General features: G+C 45.0%; 2 protein-coding genes across 3 annotated transcripts in view; both read right to left on the reverse strand.

The window, feature by feature from the left end:
* Positions 1 to 236: 236 nt before the first annotated feature.
* LOC103353968 (histamine N-methyltransferase-like) lies at positions 237 to 3,828 on the reverse strand. The gene is made up of 7 exons (XM_008277182.1): positions 3,697 to 3,828; positions 3,434 to 3,576; positions 2,707 to 2,759; positions 2,158 to 2,265; positions 1,515 to 1,645; positions 1,045 to 1,138; positions 237 to 782 (listed from the first exon to the last, which is right to left on the reverse strand). Exons 1-7 carry the CDS (start codon positions 3,817 to 3,819, stop codon positions 433 to 435), a joined length of 1,002 nt encoding a protein of 333 aa, XP_008275404.1. The 5' UTR covers positions 3,820 to 3,828; the 3' UTR covers positions 237 to 432.
* Positions 3,829 to 5,848: 2,020 nt separating this feature from the next.
* Positions 5,849 to 14,427, reverse strand: part of hnmt (histamine N-methyltransferase) — a 26,097-nt gene continuing 17,518 nt past the window's right edge. Inside the window, exons 3-9 of one of the 2 annotated variants that reach the window (XM_008277185.1) lie at positions 13,305 to 13,343; positions 12,554 to 12,700; positions 11,087 to 11,139; positions 10,086 to 10,193; positions 8,306 to 8,436; positions 8,030 to 8,123; positions 5,849 to 6,671 (exon numbers count right to left, since the gene is read on the reverse strand). In XM_008277185.1, the coding sequence (XP_008275407.1) occupies positions 6,310 to 6,671; positions 8,030 to 8,123; positions 8,306 to 8,436; positions 10,086 to 10,193; positions 11,087 to 11,139; positions 12,554 to 12,690 (885 nt within the window). In that variant the 5' untranslated portion in view covers positions 12,691 to 12,700; positions 13,305 to 13,343 and the 3' untranslated portion in view covers positions 5,849 to 6,309. Of the gene's footprint in view, positions 6,672 to 8,029; positions 8,124 to 8,305; positions 8,437 to 10,085; positions 10,194 to 11,086; positions 11,140 to 12,553; positions 13,703 to 14,427 lie in introns of those variants that run through there. The other variant, XM_008277184.1, reaches the window with a different exon arrangement.

The following is a 14,427-nucleotide window of genomic DNA, read 5'->3' on the forward strand; positions in this document are numbered from 1 at the left end:
GTGCACAGTGTTACAGCTTTTTCATTTTCTTTCCCGCCGCGGCCAAAAGTGACGCTACGAGAGCAAAGAGAGTGAAACAAAAGGGTCAAGTTGGAGTCTGACGATGAAAGAATGACGGGAAGTCTGTCTGTAGTTGTATAGACGGTTAGTATATGTATAGTCAGATGGATTAAGGACACACAGTGAAATAGGAAAACATAGATCGCAGTGGCATTAATATAAAGACACAGAACTTCTTTACATATTTAAAAAGAGGCACAATTTTAATGCAAAAGATTCTAAACTCGCAGCTCGAGTTGTGTTTAAGGCAATAAAGGATTTGGCAGGTATTTGAATCACCAAATAGAAACGTATTTGCACGTATTTATCCTTCGTGGCAAACATACACAGTAAAGAAAACCCATCGGAGCGTGTGGACATTCTTCCTCAAACTCAAGCATGGACAAGAATGCACCTCAAATCACTGTTGAAGAACACCTTGCCATCTCTCTGAGTGCTGCACTTGTTTCTGAGAAGCTCTAACATCTTGCCTCTGATTTCTGGGGTGAAGGACTTGTAAAAGTCTTTTGCCGTCATGAAGTCCAGCAGACGTCGTCCGGTCTCGCTCTCTGGATCGAAGCACTCGGTGATGTCGAAGGAGTTGGGCGCCGGATGCTCGTCGTATTTCAGACCCAGTTTTCTCAGGCAGGCGGTAACTTCTGCTGATGAGCGGTATTCTTTGATGGCGTCACCGCACAGCTCGTTCTTGAAGGTCTTCCACAGAGTGTCCCAGCCGCTGTTCTCTGGACAGAAGAAAAAACACACGACAACAATCTTATGCTGCAGTCAGAAGTGGCTCGTGGCCTTAATAATCCTCAACGAAGCACGTTTAGCAGGTTCAGCTGACTTTCTTTCCAACACTAAAACCCAAGAGGGCACTGTTGTTCCAGCACAGACGGAGCAGGAGAAGGAAAGACCAGTTTTTCCTTTTCAGTCACATAGATTTACATTATATCAGAATTGCAAATAGTCTGAATAGAACATCCCTGAATCGGTTCCTCTCACCTGCTTCAATGAAAATCATCAGGCTGCCGTTGTTCTTCAGAAGGCTGTGGAAGAACTGGATGGTTCCCGCGAGGTCGTCCACATAGTAGATCATCTGGTGAGAGAAGCGTTAAAGGCGACCTTATCGTTGACCTCTCTGAGGCTTGAATACATGCAAATGCATGCTTCAGAGTGTTTTCATTTATAGTTCATCTACCAGGGACATCTTATATCTCATATCAAAGGCTGCATTACTATTTATACAGCACTCATCGTCGCACGCTTTGGGAGAAAACGCTCCTGACGTGGTCCCCGCTGTATTCAAGCAGCATGCAGGGTTTGGAGAGGACCTAAATATATCTTGTTGCTTCCACAGAGTGAGAAACCTTCTACCAGTACAGTACATCTCAGCCCACCATGCTCACAGGTGGAGAAAACATGCAGTCCGACAGCAAAAAACAGAGCTCACGATTGTGATTTTATTTTTTTACCTGAATCATGTGAATGAAGTCGAATTTCTTCACGTCTCCCTTTGCTTTCACCTGCTTCTCATAGTCCCCGCTGTGCATGATGTGCCAGCCGAACGGGACCTTCTGGAGGCCGGCAGTCCCGGCAACCAAAGCTAAAGTCACACATAAGAAAACAATCAGTCCATTTAAAAACAACACGATTCATCAGCATTTCACTGGACCATCCTTGATCAAGAAATAATTGGGTACAAAACAAGCTTTAGCTGCTTTTAATCCGTTTGGAGCCTGCAGAGCCGCATCCGGCCCACAAGGCTCTGCAGGTGCCTCACTTAGTGCTATTATCAAAAACAGAGAGAGAGAAAACAGGAACATAAATAATTTGAGGGATATGATTGCAGCGTGGACCAGAACAGCAAAGAGTGCTGGATCCTTGTTTGAGAGGGGAAGTGGACCCGTGGAGTCGATGATGCAATGTCCAAAAACATTCAATCTGTGCGTCAGATGAAAGTATCGCCGGCACATCTCTCAGCGCTACAGCGTTTCAGTATCATGCACTAATGCTACAACTTCTGAGGAGTGGAAATGAGAGAATAACAAAATAGGAGCTTAAAACTACAAAACAAAAAGGCAGTCAATGGGCGGCTTGAATGTGAACCGTCGGTACCTTTGAAGTTGTCGGTGAGCGTGGAGCTTCCCTCCACAATGTCAGCAGTGATAGGAACAGCAGGGAAGGTAGACTGCAGCAGAGAGAGTATGTGGACATCCATCTCCCCTGGAATACACCAGGAGTTTCAAATGTTATGCTGCTTCAGAGTAGAAATGCTCCAAAACATATTTGACTGGAAGATTTGCAAAAAAAAAAAAAAAATTCTTTCAAAACGAATTTCAATGTAAATGTGAAATATATTTGACTCCGGTGTTTGCTCTGTAGTCTGGCCTCTACGGTCCTGAACAAAGACTTTGATGCTGCCGCTGTGCAGTAATCAGAGTAATCTATGACCTATACTGGTCTCTAGTGGGGCCCAGAACAAACTGCAGCAGCTCTGTCCTCGTTTAACCTATAGAGGCCTCCATGGAAACTGTCTACTAATTTGTCCTCGCCTCACCCTGAAGACGAGGACGGACAGAGTTTCACCACAACGCTTTGGGTTGACAGACAACCGTTACAGCAGCACACCGTATGTTCTACAGCTACACAGGTTGTATTTCTTACCTCCACCGCTTCCGACACCGAGGACGTCCAGACTGCTTTTACCGGCTCCGATTCTGCATCAAAAGGGAAACTGGTATTAAAACAAATAAACTTAACCCTCAAATAAAACCCAAACTAATATTTATGATGGTACTGTCCCTCGTTCAAGACTTCCATGTGAGGATTATATCTACTCTGGATACTGGCGGGACAATTGTTCGATTGTATTTGTGGTCTCTGAGTATACAATTCAACACTACTTTTCTAATTAAACCCATTTTTACTATATATATGCAACACACGGAAAACTTTCTGAATCGCAGTGAAAACAGGAATTTATGAGATGGAAATGTGTCACATGCAATGTCAAAATGTAAAATACCAAAATGTAAAACTGGTAATAAACTACTGCCCTGTGCTGCCCCCTGCCCCTGTGCTGCCTCCTGCCCCTGAGCCATCAGGGCTGTTTGGACTCACGAAAAGGGCACAAGCAACTTTTTGACTTTTGACCAGTGGAAATATTTTACTGGCGCCAGCTTCATCCGTGCATGAATTCACAGGCATGTTTTTCCTGTTTGTCATCTGTCACGTTCTCCAGCTGCTGCCATAACGAGCTCAATGATGACACTCAGCGAAACAATAAGACATGAAGAAACCGTCGACAGCCTCCTGAGTTTGGGTTGGTATTAAAAAATAAGTAAAAGATGGAGAGTGTAGCTGAGCTCTTGACTCTGGTTCGTTCTTGTACCTTGTGAACTCTCCTGGCAGGACGTTTTGAACACACTGGACAATGGCTTTGTGTTCTCCTGAGTGCTGCAGGTAGAACTGGAAGCTCTGGGCGCAGTTGCCATCATAACAAGTCTCGTTCGGTTCTGCGGCCATGGCTGGTTCCTGCAATGCAAATGAGTATCATTAATACTTCAATGAACATCTTTAAACATTCAGACGTTGCTAAACCAGCTTTAAATCACAGAAGTAATCAACTGCTGCATTATAAGAAGTAAAGTTTACCTTGTGAAGAACTTGTAGTTGTGAAACTGAGGAGAGAGGGCGACTCGGAGGCTCTTTAAAGCAGCAGAGTTGCAGTCCCCTCCTACTGCGAGGCTGGCTTCCTTCCACCAGCTTTTGTTGCATAACTCATGAACTTTGTCTGCACCGCGCAAACAGCCGCAGCTGTCCTGTCAGACTCCGGCCAACTATCATCTCATGCAGGAGTTAAAAAATTCAACAGCTGTTTGTGTTAAAGTTGTCGTTTAACTAAACATAGAAACTTATATTATTCATTCAGTATGTTGCCCTGTGAAGTATAAGAGCCGGCTTTGATGTAGTTTAAACCTTGCAAGCATGAGCTACAGTTTTCTAAGGTTGCTGATTGATTTAAAACAAAAAAATCACTATGAACCAGCTGCAGCTCAGCGTTTTGTTCCTGTAACTTCCAGTTGCACTTTCTATCACGTTAGAGTCTCATCAAGTGCACGTAAACACATCATTAACACGACATACCCTCAGAGGCAGCACACCTTCACCAACACCACACAGTTTGTACACAGTTAGACAACAAACGCCTGCAGGTTGGTTGAGCTCCTGTTTGCTGCTGATGTGCGCCCGTGTCCCGTCTCGCCCGTGTTTGTGTGCGTTGGCCGCTTCATGCTTTGCGTGATTGTTCTGCTTCCTCGTAATGCTCCAGTAAACGTGACCTGGATCGGCACCGGAGATGTTTTCACAGGGTGCAGTGTTTGTTTTGCATGTGTGTATCTAAGCCGCGATGCATTGAGCTTCATCGTAGACACACCTGTGAGAAAGAAAGTGAAATAAATCTGTGATGTGAAATACGCCAGCGAGCCACAGCATTAAAACCACTGACAGGCCACTAACATAAATCATGTTCTTACAATGCAGCGTTTTGCTGGGAAACCTCGGGTCCTGCCTTTCATTTGGCTTACTTTAATACATACAACCCACTGAAACGTGGATGCAGAGCCAGAAGAACCACACCCAGCTCCAGCAGGACAATGCAAACAGCAGAAGGCTTAGTTTAGTTTATGCTGCCTTAGATGCTCTCAGAAACGGGTGGATTTCTATAGACAGATTCATTCTTTATATTACAAAATATGTCACGGTTACATGGCTGTCATTGTCCTATTGATTGGTAGCTGGATGTGGAGAAGAGGGCTCTTATCTAATACAAGACTGTGAGAGGCAGATACTGGAAATGAAAGGATGAGGAGGAAAACCAATGCGAGAGAAGCTGCTTCACTGGAGCAGAATTTTCTGTCTCCGGCTTTTACTGGAGGCTCCGAGAGCGCTGGAAAAATTTAAAGAATTAGGGCTCAAGTTCAGATCTTTTTCTTTTTCTTTTTTTTTTTTGATGGATTTGCAGATAAGATGAAGATATTTAAACAATGATTGTTGTCAATGTGGTGCAGTCAGGAACAATGTTAAAAAACAAACAGCAAACAGGATTAGCTGCAGTTAATCCCTGTTTAGTGCTGATACCTGAGTGTGTGTGTGTGTGTGTGTGTGTGTGTGTGTGTGTGTGTGTGTGCAGTAGGCAGAGTCTAGATGTTCTGGTTCAAAGATTAAAAACATGTAAAAGCAGTTTTAAAAGTAGTGATTCCCCCCAGTAGTTTTTTTTTGTGGCTGTTTTATTATTTCCATCGTAACTTTTAAACCACTAAATGTTTGGAGCAGAGTGTTTTTTTTGTGCAGTATTTCAAATGAGTTACGGTGCTTTATTAGTCCTGGATGTAATTCACAGATCAGTAAGTCGTGCTGCCCTCAAGATGGTGCCAACAGTTCAGCTACTGTACGTCACAGACAAACACCAACAGCCGACTGTTTACAACCAGTGTCATGTATTCATACACAGCAGGTCCACGGGCTGTTTAGACAGAGAGGCATTGTTCTGAGTACTACTGCATTTGAGTTGAATAAAAAACAAACTCTACTTGACTGGCTGGTATCACTCTGTGTGTCTATAAGCTGCAGTAATCCAAATCAGTCACCGGCCTCAGACGTCAATATTATAAATCCAATATAAGCCGTATGAACTCCACAGCAGCTTCAAACCTCCGCTGTCCGGTCAGTCAGCACGACGTCTTCTAGTCAGCGTCGCAAATAACTGAAACGGCAGCTGTATGCAAAACAGAAAGGCCAGAGTGCCAACAGGTCCTTTAGGTTTTTATTTTGGGAATCAGTGTAAATACGACCTGCAGCCGCTTCAACGTACCATCCAGACAGTCTGATGAGACGAGCACAGCCTCATGGGAAAATGACTTGTTATTTTTTTCTATGTATTCTTCCAATAATTTATTATAGTTCATTAAAAACGATGTGGTAAAATCTAAACACTCTGATCTTCACATCTTCTGTGGGAATGTTTGAGTGGATCATGTCAATAAAAACAAAATACAATCAAATCGTTTTCATTTTGCACAAACATATTAGAGATTACACAGAATTAATAAAATTATTCTAGAACAATTACCAACAATAAAACAAGTGACAGCGGCTAATAGGAAACATCTATTTCCCACCGGCTTCATGACAAACAGCTAAACATGTTGTTTACAGTCACTGGAACAACTACGGAGTGGATCTACTGTAAATGCAGCGCTCATGTTTTCAGGGCTGTTGATCGATGACGATCGCCTCCAGGTTGTTGTTGAAGACGACCCTGCCCTCGGACTCCACGCTGCAGTCGGGCTGCCGGAGCAGCTTCAGCACGTCAGCTTTGAGCTCGGGCGAGGCTGTTTTGCTGAAGTTCAGCACCTCGGTGAGAAAATCGAGAAGCAGCTCTCCCTCCTCGTCGCCCTCAGTGAAACACTCAGTGATGTCCATTTGAGACGGCAGCTCGTAGCTCTGGTAGCGCACACCCTTGGAGTCCAGGATTCTTTTGATGTCCTCGGTGGTCACACACTGACTCAAGTCGGGAGTACAGAGTTCCTGCCTGTGCGTCCGCCACAGCTTCCCCCAGCCACTGCGCCCTGGAGCAGACGCCATGAAAAACATCAGCACGTGAGCAAAGCAAGGCTGCCTACCACCTACTGGAGGTGCTTCACTGAAGAAATACAGATTTTGACTTGCAAGCGGTCGATAGAAGTCGTCCCCCTCATGCATCAATGAGCACAGCAGCGCTCTAACCTTCAGACCTTCATATGGATGCTGCTTTACGATCGCTGCAGGTATTTAATAAACTCAAAGTAAGGACTCAGTGAAAGAAGTGACTCTTATTAATATGGGCTGCATTCAGCGGCACGGAGAGACATTTATCTAACCCGCTACAGACTGGAATAGATTTAAATGTGAGGTCTGTGTGTTCTCACATCCATTGGCTAAAACCAGCAAAGTGTGTCTTTTGTTTTGTGCCATGTTTATGGACCCGCATTAGTGCTGATGTGGGGAAAAAAGTCTGAATAACTGGCTATGTTTTTCCATGAAAGAGTGGCTTTGAGGCATCCTCTTATTTAGGGTGAGCGCTGTTCAGGCAGCGGAGCAGCATGAGAGCAGGTGTTTCTTGCCAAAAGCTTGAGAAAGCCGCTCTGAAATACGCTGTTTGGGGGTTACATTATTCTCCTCAGCAATAGATGTGCTTCTTACTGAACTGAGTAAAAACAAAAATAAGTTCAAATGGCAGCACAACTGCTTTTCAACCTTCCACAGTGATAGATGTGCACAACATACAGACGGGTGACAGATTCGAAGAAACAACCTGAACCCTGTGGCTCTCTCTCTGCTGTGCGAGGCCCATTTGCTGCTCCGGTTTTGGTTTGCTTGTTCCCACAGAGAGGAGGGTCACTGCAAATCAATACAGCGCTGTTCTGAGTGATCACCTTGATTGTATGATCGGAGTGGTTCCTTTTACGATGCCTCCGACCACGGAGCGGGATGGGTCACTGAAGGGTTTGCCGAGGATGAAAATGATGTGAATCATACGCTATGGTCCTCACTGTCAACACCTCGAAACCCAGGAGAACACCTGAGGGAGGTTCTGAACACAAACTGAGGGAATATCTTTTGGAGGGACGGTGTTTCATCCATTAGAGACTTGGAAAGTAAACGCTGAGGGGCGATGGGGTAGTTATGGTGGCTCGTGGTGACCCAAAACCTCCGTGAGACACTTCATGCTGGTGTTTCCTTTAATTTGTCACCCGTCTTTATGCACCAGAACGCCATGAAGGGCTTCTTCTGTTTTTGTTTTGAAGCAGGTTTTCACCCCTAAACGTACTGCAGGTGTAACCGACAGCTACACTCTCTACGCACAGCATATTAAATCCTACCGCAGCACAGAGGAGAAGAAGAAGAAGATAAAAGTCTTGATTTAAAATTAGATCCATTCACTTACCCGAGACGAGAATGATAAGAAGCTTCCCATTCTTATCAAGGAGACTCTGGAAAAAGCTGATGGTAGCTCCAGGATCCTTCACATAGTACAGCATCTGTCGATTCCACCACAGATAATGAGCTGATAACTGCATTCATACAGCGTCTAATTATAATGCTATGCTAGACAGATGTTCTAATGGGATTAATTGCTGTCGAGTGCCACCAAATGAATGTGACCTAGATGTGCCAAAAAATGCAGTCTGTGGGCTCGAAGCACATCATCACCACCACCAACCTGTATCATGTGGATGAAGTCCGCCTTCTTCGTCGGCTTCTTCTCCTTCCAGTGCTCCTCGAACTCGGAGGCCGTCATCTTGTTCCAGGTGAACGAGATGTAATCTATATCTTTTTTCTGCGCCACTGAAACTACAGACAGACCGTTGACAGACAGGAAGGTTACCAAACTGTGAGTCTCTGCTACGCCTCCATGCTGCCGTGTAAGAACGGCTTTTCAATACATCACACATCACATTTATCATACGGTCAAGCTAAGGCGCCATGAAACGTTTCTGTCGGCAGGTTTGTTTCAGGCTGTTGTTTAGGGACGACACTTCTCACTGCGTTGGAAAGAATTTGGGTAATTTGCACCTGAACTGACAAAACAAACACAACTCACTCGTGTTGTATCACAGCTCAGTAAGAACAACAGGAACCACCTGGCGGCAGAATCACATGAGCGACCTTTCTCTGCTTATTTTATCGCATCCGATTAAGAGAAGTCAAGTGAAAATGATGGTATACACTCAAATCTTAAATGCAACAGTTTGCTTTAAGCTCATAGCATGTAGAGTTAGGGTTAGTCCATCCAACTTGTGTATGTCGCCACTTAAATGTCATTTTCAAGAGAGTCCTGGACAAACGGCTGCAGACCTTCAGCACCTTGCATGTACTCAACCATTCATAGTAGAAGAAAATAAGTTTATCCCAGCTATCCCAGCTGACGGAAGGCAGGTTCACCTGGACAGGTAACCAGTCTATCACAGGGCTACACTTAGAGACAGACAACCAAGCACACTCACATTCACACCTACGGACAATTTACAATCACCAATTAACCTCAGCATGTTTGTGGACTGTGGGAGGAAGCCGGAGAACCCGGAGAGAACCCACGCTGCACGGGGAGAACATGGAGACTCCACGCAGAAAGATCCCGGGTGTCCTCAACGGGACGCCAACCAGCGACCTTCTAGCTGCGAGGCAACAGTGCTAACCACTGAGCCACTGTGCAGCCCACAGGAGATTCACTGTTTACTAAATAATGCACCTATCATGTCATATCGCAAACTTACTCGTATGCAGGTCTACACCTAATATGAATTAATAACTGATGACAAAACAGTTGGTTCCAGTTCTATCAGGCAGTCTTATGCAGCCCTGACCCTTCTGTGAACCGCTGATTCCAGAGAGGCGAGCACGAGAGAGGCTTGAAATCACAAACGTTATAAACACGTTTTACACCATCGCTTTGATGAAACTACCTCTAGCAGAGATGTACGGTCGCCCCAACAGGCACGCAGCTGAAAAACCCAAACAGAAAGATCCACTTCAGGTGCAAAAGTCAAAAACGAGGAACCAGTGGTTCATCAGTTTAACTACAATCTTCATGAGGGACAGCGTTTGAAGAGATAATGTGTGTGTGTGTGTGTGTGTGTGTGTGTGTGTGTGTGTGTGTGTCAGATGCTGGTCAGAGAGCAGCCGGATTGCAGCTCGTAACGATTCAGTGTTTGGCTCAGAGACACTTCAGAGGAGTGAGGTTTGGTTGACATCAAGGCTGGAGTCTGGGACGGCTGCTTAAAGGACGGTTGTCTGACGAAGACCAGAATAACCGCATTACTAATTCATTGGCACGAAAGCCGAGGGCTGCTTTAAAATGTATTTTCGACATTAAAAATACAAGAAAGAATACACCTTTTTTGTTGTTAAATTAAATATTGAAACACATTTTGGAGCGCATGTGAATACAGAGTTTGCGTTTTGCGCTACGTGAGGGAAGTGTGTGCCTTTAAAGAGCGTACCTTTGTAGACGTGTAGCTGCTGGCTGCTCGGCTCCACCACCTCGTTATCCACCGTCACCCCTGGGTGCTTCTGACGGAGCTCAGAGAGCATCTCTAGGTCAATCTCACCTGGAGGCACCAACACGCTTTTTTTTATTTTATTTTACAAAACCAACTATTTCTTGCAAACAAGATTTCGACCCACTTTCCCACCCACCCCGTTAAAAAATAACTCAAAAGGAATTGGTACATTAATTCACATTTCATCGTAACGCGCCGGTTCAAATGGCGCCGCAGATTTCGGCAGATAATTGCCAATTGCACTTTTCAGCTCTGCAGAAAAATCAGACATTTTATGTTGCAATTATTTCAGAAAACTACTACGCTGAGAACCACAGGAGAGACTCACCGCTTTGATATTCCTTTCAGCAAAATTAGCCAAAGGCAGGTGATTTTGTTCTAGTTCTTTTTGAAGGTGACAAGTTGCCGTGTACAAAGGAGTAAATTTAAGCAAAGGAGCTGATGTAGAAACGCACTGAATCTTTTTGATTAGATTGAATAATACCTTTCAGGGGAGGCTGCAGTCATTCTAATGGATTTTACAGTCCATTAGAGAATCTGTAACGTCGATCCATTATGATACCGACATGACAGCTCGGATAAATTAAAACGATTGGCTTTGACATAAATAAAGGGTAACGGCACTCTGAGGGCATGTAGTGGGTATGTTGAGGAGAAAAAGAAAATGAAGCCAGTGTGCGGTAAAGCTGTAGAAAGGTGAGGTCACTTTGTCTGACAGACAACTGGAATAATCTGACAGCTGGACGGACGTCTGCAGACCCTCGGCGGCATTAATAAGGGTAAAGGTTTCCTTTCTGCAGCAGCAACAGGAGCAGCAGGCTGATTCAAAAACGCCTTCTCACCTTCGCTGTCTGCTGCAGGGGTCGCTCAGCTATTTACTGTGTCACATTAAACATACGCTAAGTTCAGCAGTGACAGTGTCCTCCACGGTGCGTTCTTACCGGCGCCGCTTCCAACTCCAATGACATTTAGGTGGGACTTTCCATTTCCAATGCTGAGGGGAGAGCAGAGAGAAGAAAAAAATATATATATATACACTCTGAGTCCTCAGAAAGTAAAGCCTTGAAATTCACATCTTCCAACCTGCCAAATGTGGGTCACATTTTTGGGCTTGTAACTGTCAATTCTGCCTGACACTTGCGTACGTGAGATGTTCTGATCCGGCGACTGAAGCGTCTACGAATACAGAGGCTTTGATTGTTGCCATGGCATGTTCTGTCACTCACCGTCTGATTTTTAATAACACTATTACACCTTTTAATTTACTCGTGAGTCACATCTCCCCAGATTCATCTCTGATCTGCTCCTCAGACCGTCGCAGGCGGCACAGAGCTTCTCTGCAGCGTGTCAATCATCTCCCACAGCTCGCATCAACACGGAGAACAGAATGCAGGCAGAGCCGGAGCCTCCACAAACACTAACTCACTGTCACTCGTTGGCTGGTTAATCTATAAACACGTGTAAAGTCAGCTGTTTGATTTTGTGGCTGAACAGTAAAGACACTGTCGCCTGTTTTCAGCGTTTCATTGGGAACAAACGGTGCCCCACTTGTCACATAAAGGAACATTTCTGCAGATACTGAACTGTTTTCACATGTGCACCACAAACCCAGGGTGTTTCCACGTGTTTACAGTCCCCCCTCTCTGGTCACCTGGCTTCTCAGTGTCCTCCACCCCGTTACCACCCAGGTGCCTTCTTGTGTTTAATTCTACAGCTTCCTTAATTAACTGTTAAAGAGACATTTCCCTGCAGGGGTTAATGAAGCCTCTGACGGATGATAAGGCGGCGTGTCGGCTGAACGGCCTCCAGGCTCCAGATCTCTGTCTACACTCTGTGCTTTATCACCTTTCTCTTGTCACACACCTGATGGAGTCTTAAAGTTCACTGGGTTAAAGTTCACACATCCGCTTTTGTGCACAAAATCTGAAGAATTTTCCAAACTACTGTTCTCTGTGGTGTAACAGGGCATCACATAGAACCATAGAAACACATCAGGTAGATGGAGAACATCGTTGCCATGTGTGGAAACGTTTCACAATGTTCCAGGTGTTATAGGAGGACGTCTCTTTTTCATTTAAATGTAGAAATCTGCTCCCCTGACAGCTGCTTAAAGGTCAAGAACGTCTCCTGCTCTGGTTTATCAGCAACAGTTACAACACGCCATAAAACCAGTTGGATGTGGGCTCTGGGAGGGTTGATCCTGACTGGATTTAATGACACGCTGGCGATTAACCAAACCTGCTTAACTGGACAAACTCTTGATGAGTCCGCCCTGTGTTGCTCAGCTAAACCCCAGAACTTGACTGTATGGTTCTGAAACACTGAACTCCCCTCAGCTGCACTGTGATGTATGCTGTAGTCAGCAGTGTGGCGGTGTGGGCTGGCTCCAGCTGTGAGTGCTAGATTACCTGGCCAGTATGTCTGGCAGCTGCTGGTGGATGAAGTCCCGCATACACTGGTGCTCAGAGGAGCGCTCCAAAAAGAGCTGGAAGGATTTCAGGTATCTGCTATCATCATTAACCAGACTCTGCAGTGGAGATGCCATGACGCACGATCTGGCAGAGAAAAACGTTATTATTATCTTATTTGGGCTTAAACACGCTGGCTGTGACATGTGAACACTTCGTGGCCTGCTCGTCCGCCTGCGTGGGAGGGTTCTGCCTCCGGAGCTGTCATTGTGAAGCTCAACAGTTTTCCTGCTTCACACTGAAGGCAGCTGAATGCATGTTTGTTCACACGGACTGCGCATTTCCCCTGAATGGAAGGAAAACTGGGTTTGCTTTTCTTCTGCCCTCATTGTGCTGAAACCTGCTCACGGAGCTCAACTCCAACCTGAAACCAACTTCACTTGGGCGGGTCGCTGCTATGCTCGGTTTCATGAGCGCAGAAGCTCAGCACGTTTTGGTTTTTTTTATGCAAACATGACGGAGCTGCCTGCTCGTGTCCTCAGAGACACGCTGCGAACTGCGCAGAGAACGCGACGCTTTTACGCGCCAGCAGTCCGCCGCCCTTCCTCCACATGTGCGTCGCTGATCAGGAAAGAAAACAAGAAAACAAGAAGTGCAAACTGTGCTGTCAGCTCAGTGCATGTCACAGAACCGGTTCGATGTTCGACGTATGTTGTGTTGTCAGCAGAGAGATCGAGACGTGGTCACTTACATGTCGGGCGGTATTGCGTCCGCAGAGCTGTGGACCGGACTGAGCCGCTGGAGGCAGACAGGAGGCAGGCAGAGGAAGTCCCTGGAGGAAGATCAATCCCATAATAAAACACTGAAATCCTCAAAGGAGGCTGTGTAGCTTTAAACAGGTTATACCTGATCACAGATAGCAGCGCTGGCTTGTTTTATTTATTTTTTAAATTTATTTTTGGCATCAGAAAGTCATAGAAGAGTCTCTCTCTAATGATTATGGGGCGTTTTTTTTAACCGTTGGTTTATTCTTGGAGCATGAACTGCAGGTGTTTTACTACCATAGTGTGTATTTTATCATACAGGCCTTTATAATATTATTTTTCAAGAAAAAAATACAATTAAGCATAAAAATGGTGCCATAATAAAGTTTGCATGTATAACAGTGACTGCTTTTTTATTATTATTATTATTATTATTATTATTATTATTATTATTATTATTATTCACCCTGATATGAAAGTCCACCACTAAAATGCTGCTTAAGTGAACCATCATCCGTCAGCTGCTCCTAACCTGGCATATGAGCAGTGTAGATGGGAAATCAGACAGACTTACCTCCACCATAAAGAAGATTATTGCATTAATTAAATGATCATAACCAACCTTTAAATTATTCTCCGAGTCGGCACAATAATTCTAATGAACTGTTCATCAGTCAGGACTGTTTTATAATGTCAGAGCTCCGGTAACTGTAAAGGTTGGAAAGTGACTGAAAATAAGCTGCAGAAAACACAAGAAACAACTGTACAGGCGCAACACATTTATTACTCACTACAACAAACATAAAATACAAACAGTGATGAAAATGCTGAGTGAGAATCTGAGAAGCTGGATGTGGAGCAGGAGTGTGACCTGCAGCCTTAGAGGACTGAAGAGTAGATTGAAAGTTCAATACTTGCAGTTACCTCGGTGGGTTCGGTGATGTCGGTGTTGGGGGCAGACGAGGCCTTCAGCTTCAGTTAGTTGCTTGGAGACCACAGTGGGAGCCTCTGTGGCCGTCTTGGGCTTTTTAACAGTAAAATAGCTGACCAATCACAAACAACTCCCCTCCCAAGGGGTGGGGGGGTAGATTTGATACCCCTGTGGGTCAA

This window comes from Stegastes partitus, unplaced genomic scaffold (assembly GCF_000690725.1).
Source record: "Stegastes partitus isolate 25-593 unplaced genomic scaffold, Stegastes_partitus-1.0.2 Scaffold91, whole genome shotgun sequence".
NCBI classification, from domain to species: domain Eukaryota; kingdom Metazoa; phylum Chordata; class Actinopteri; family Pomacentridae; genus Stegastes; species Stegastes partitus.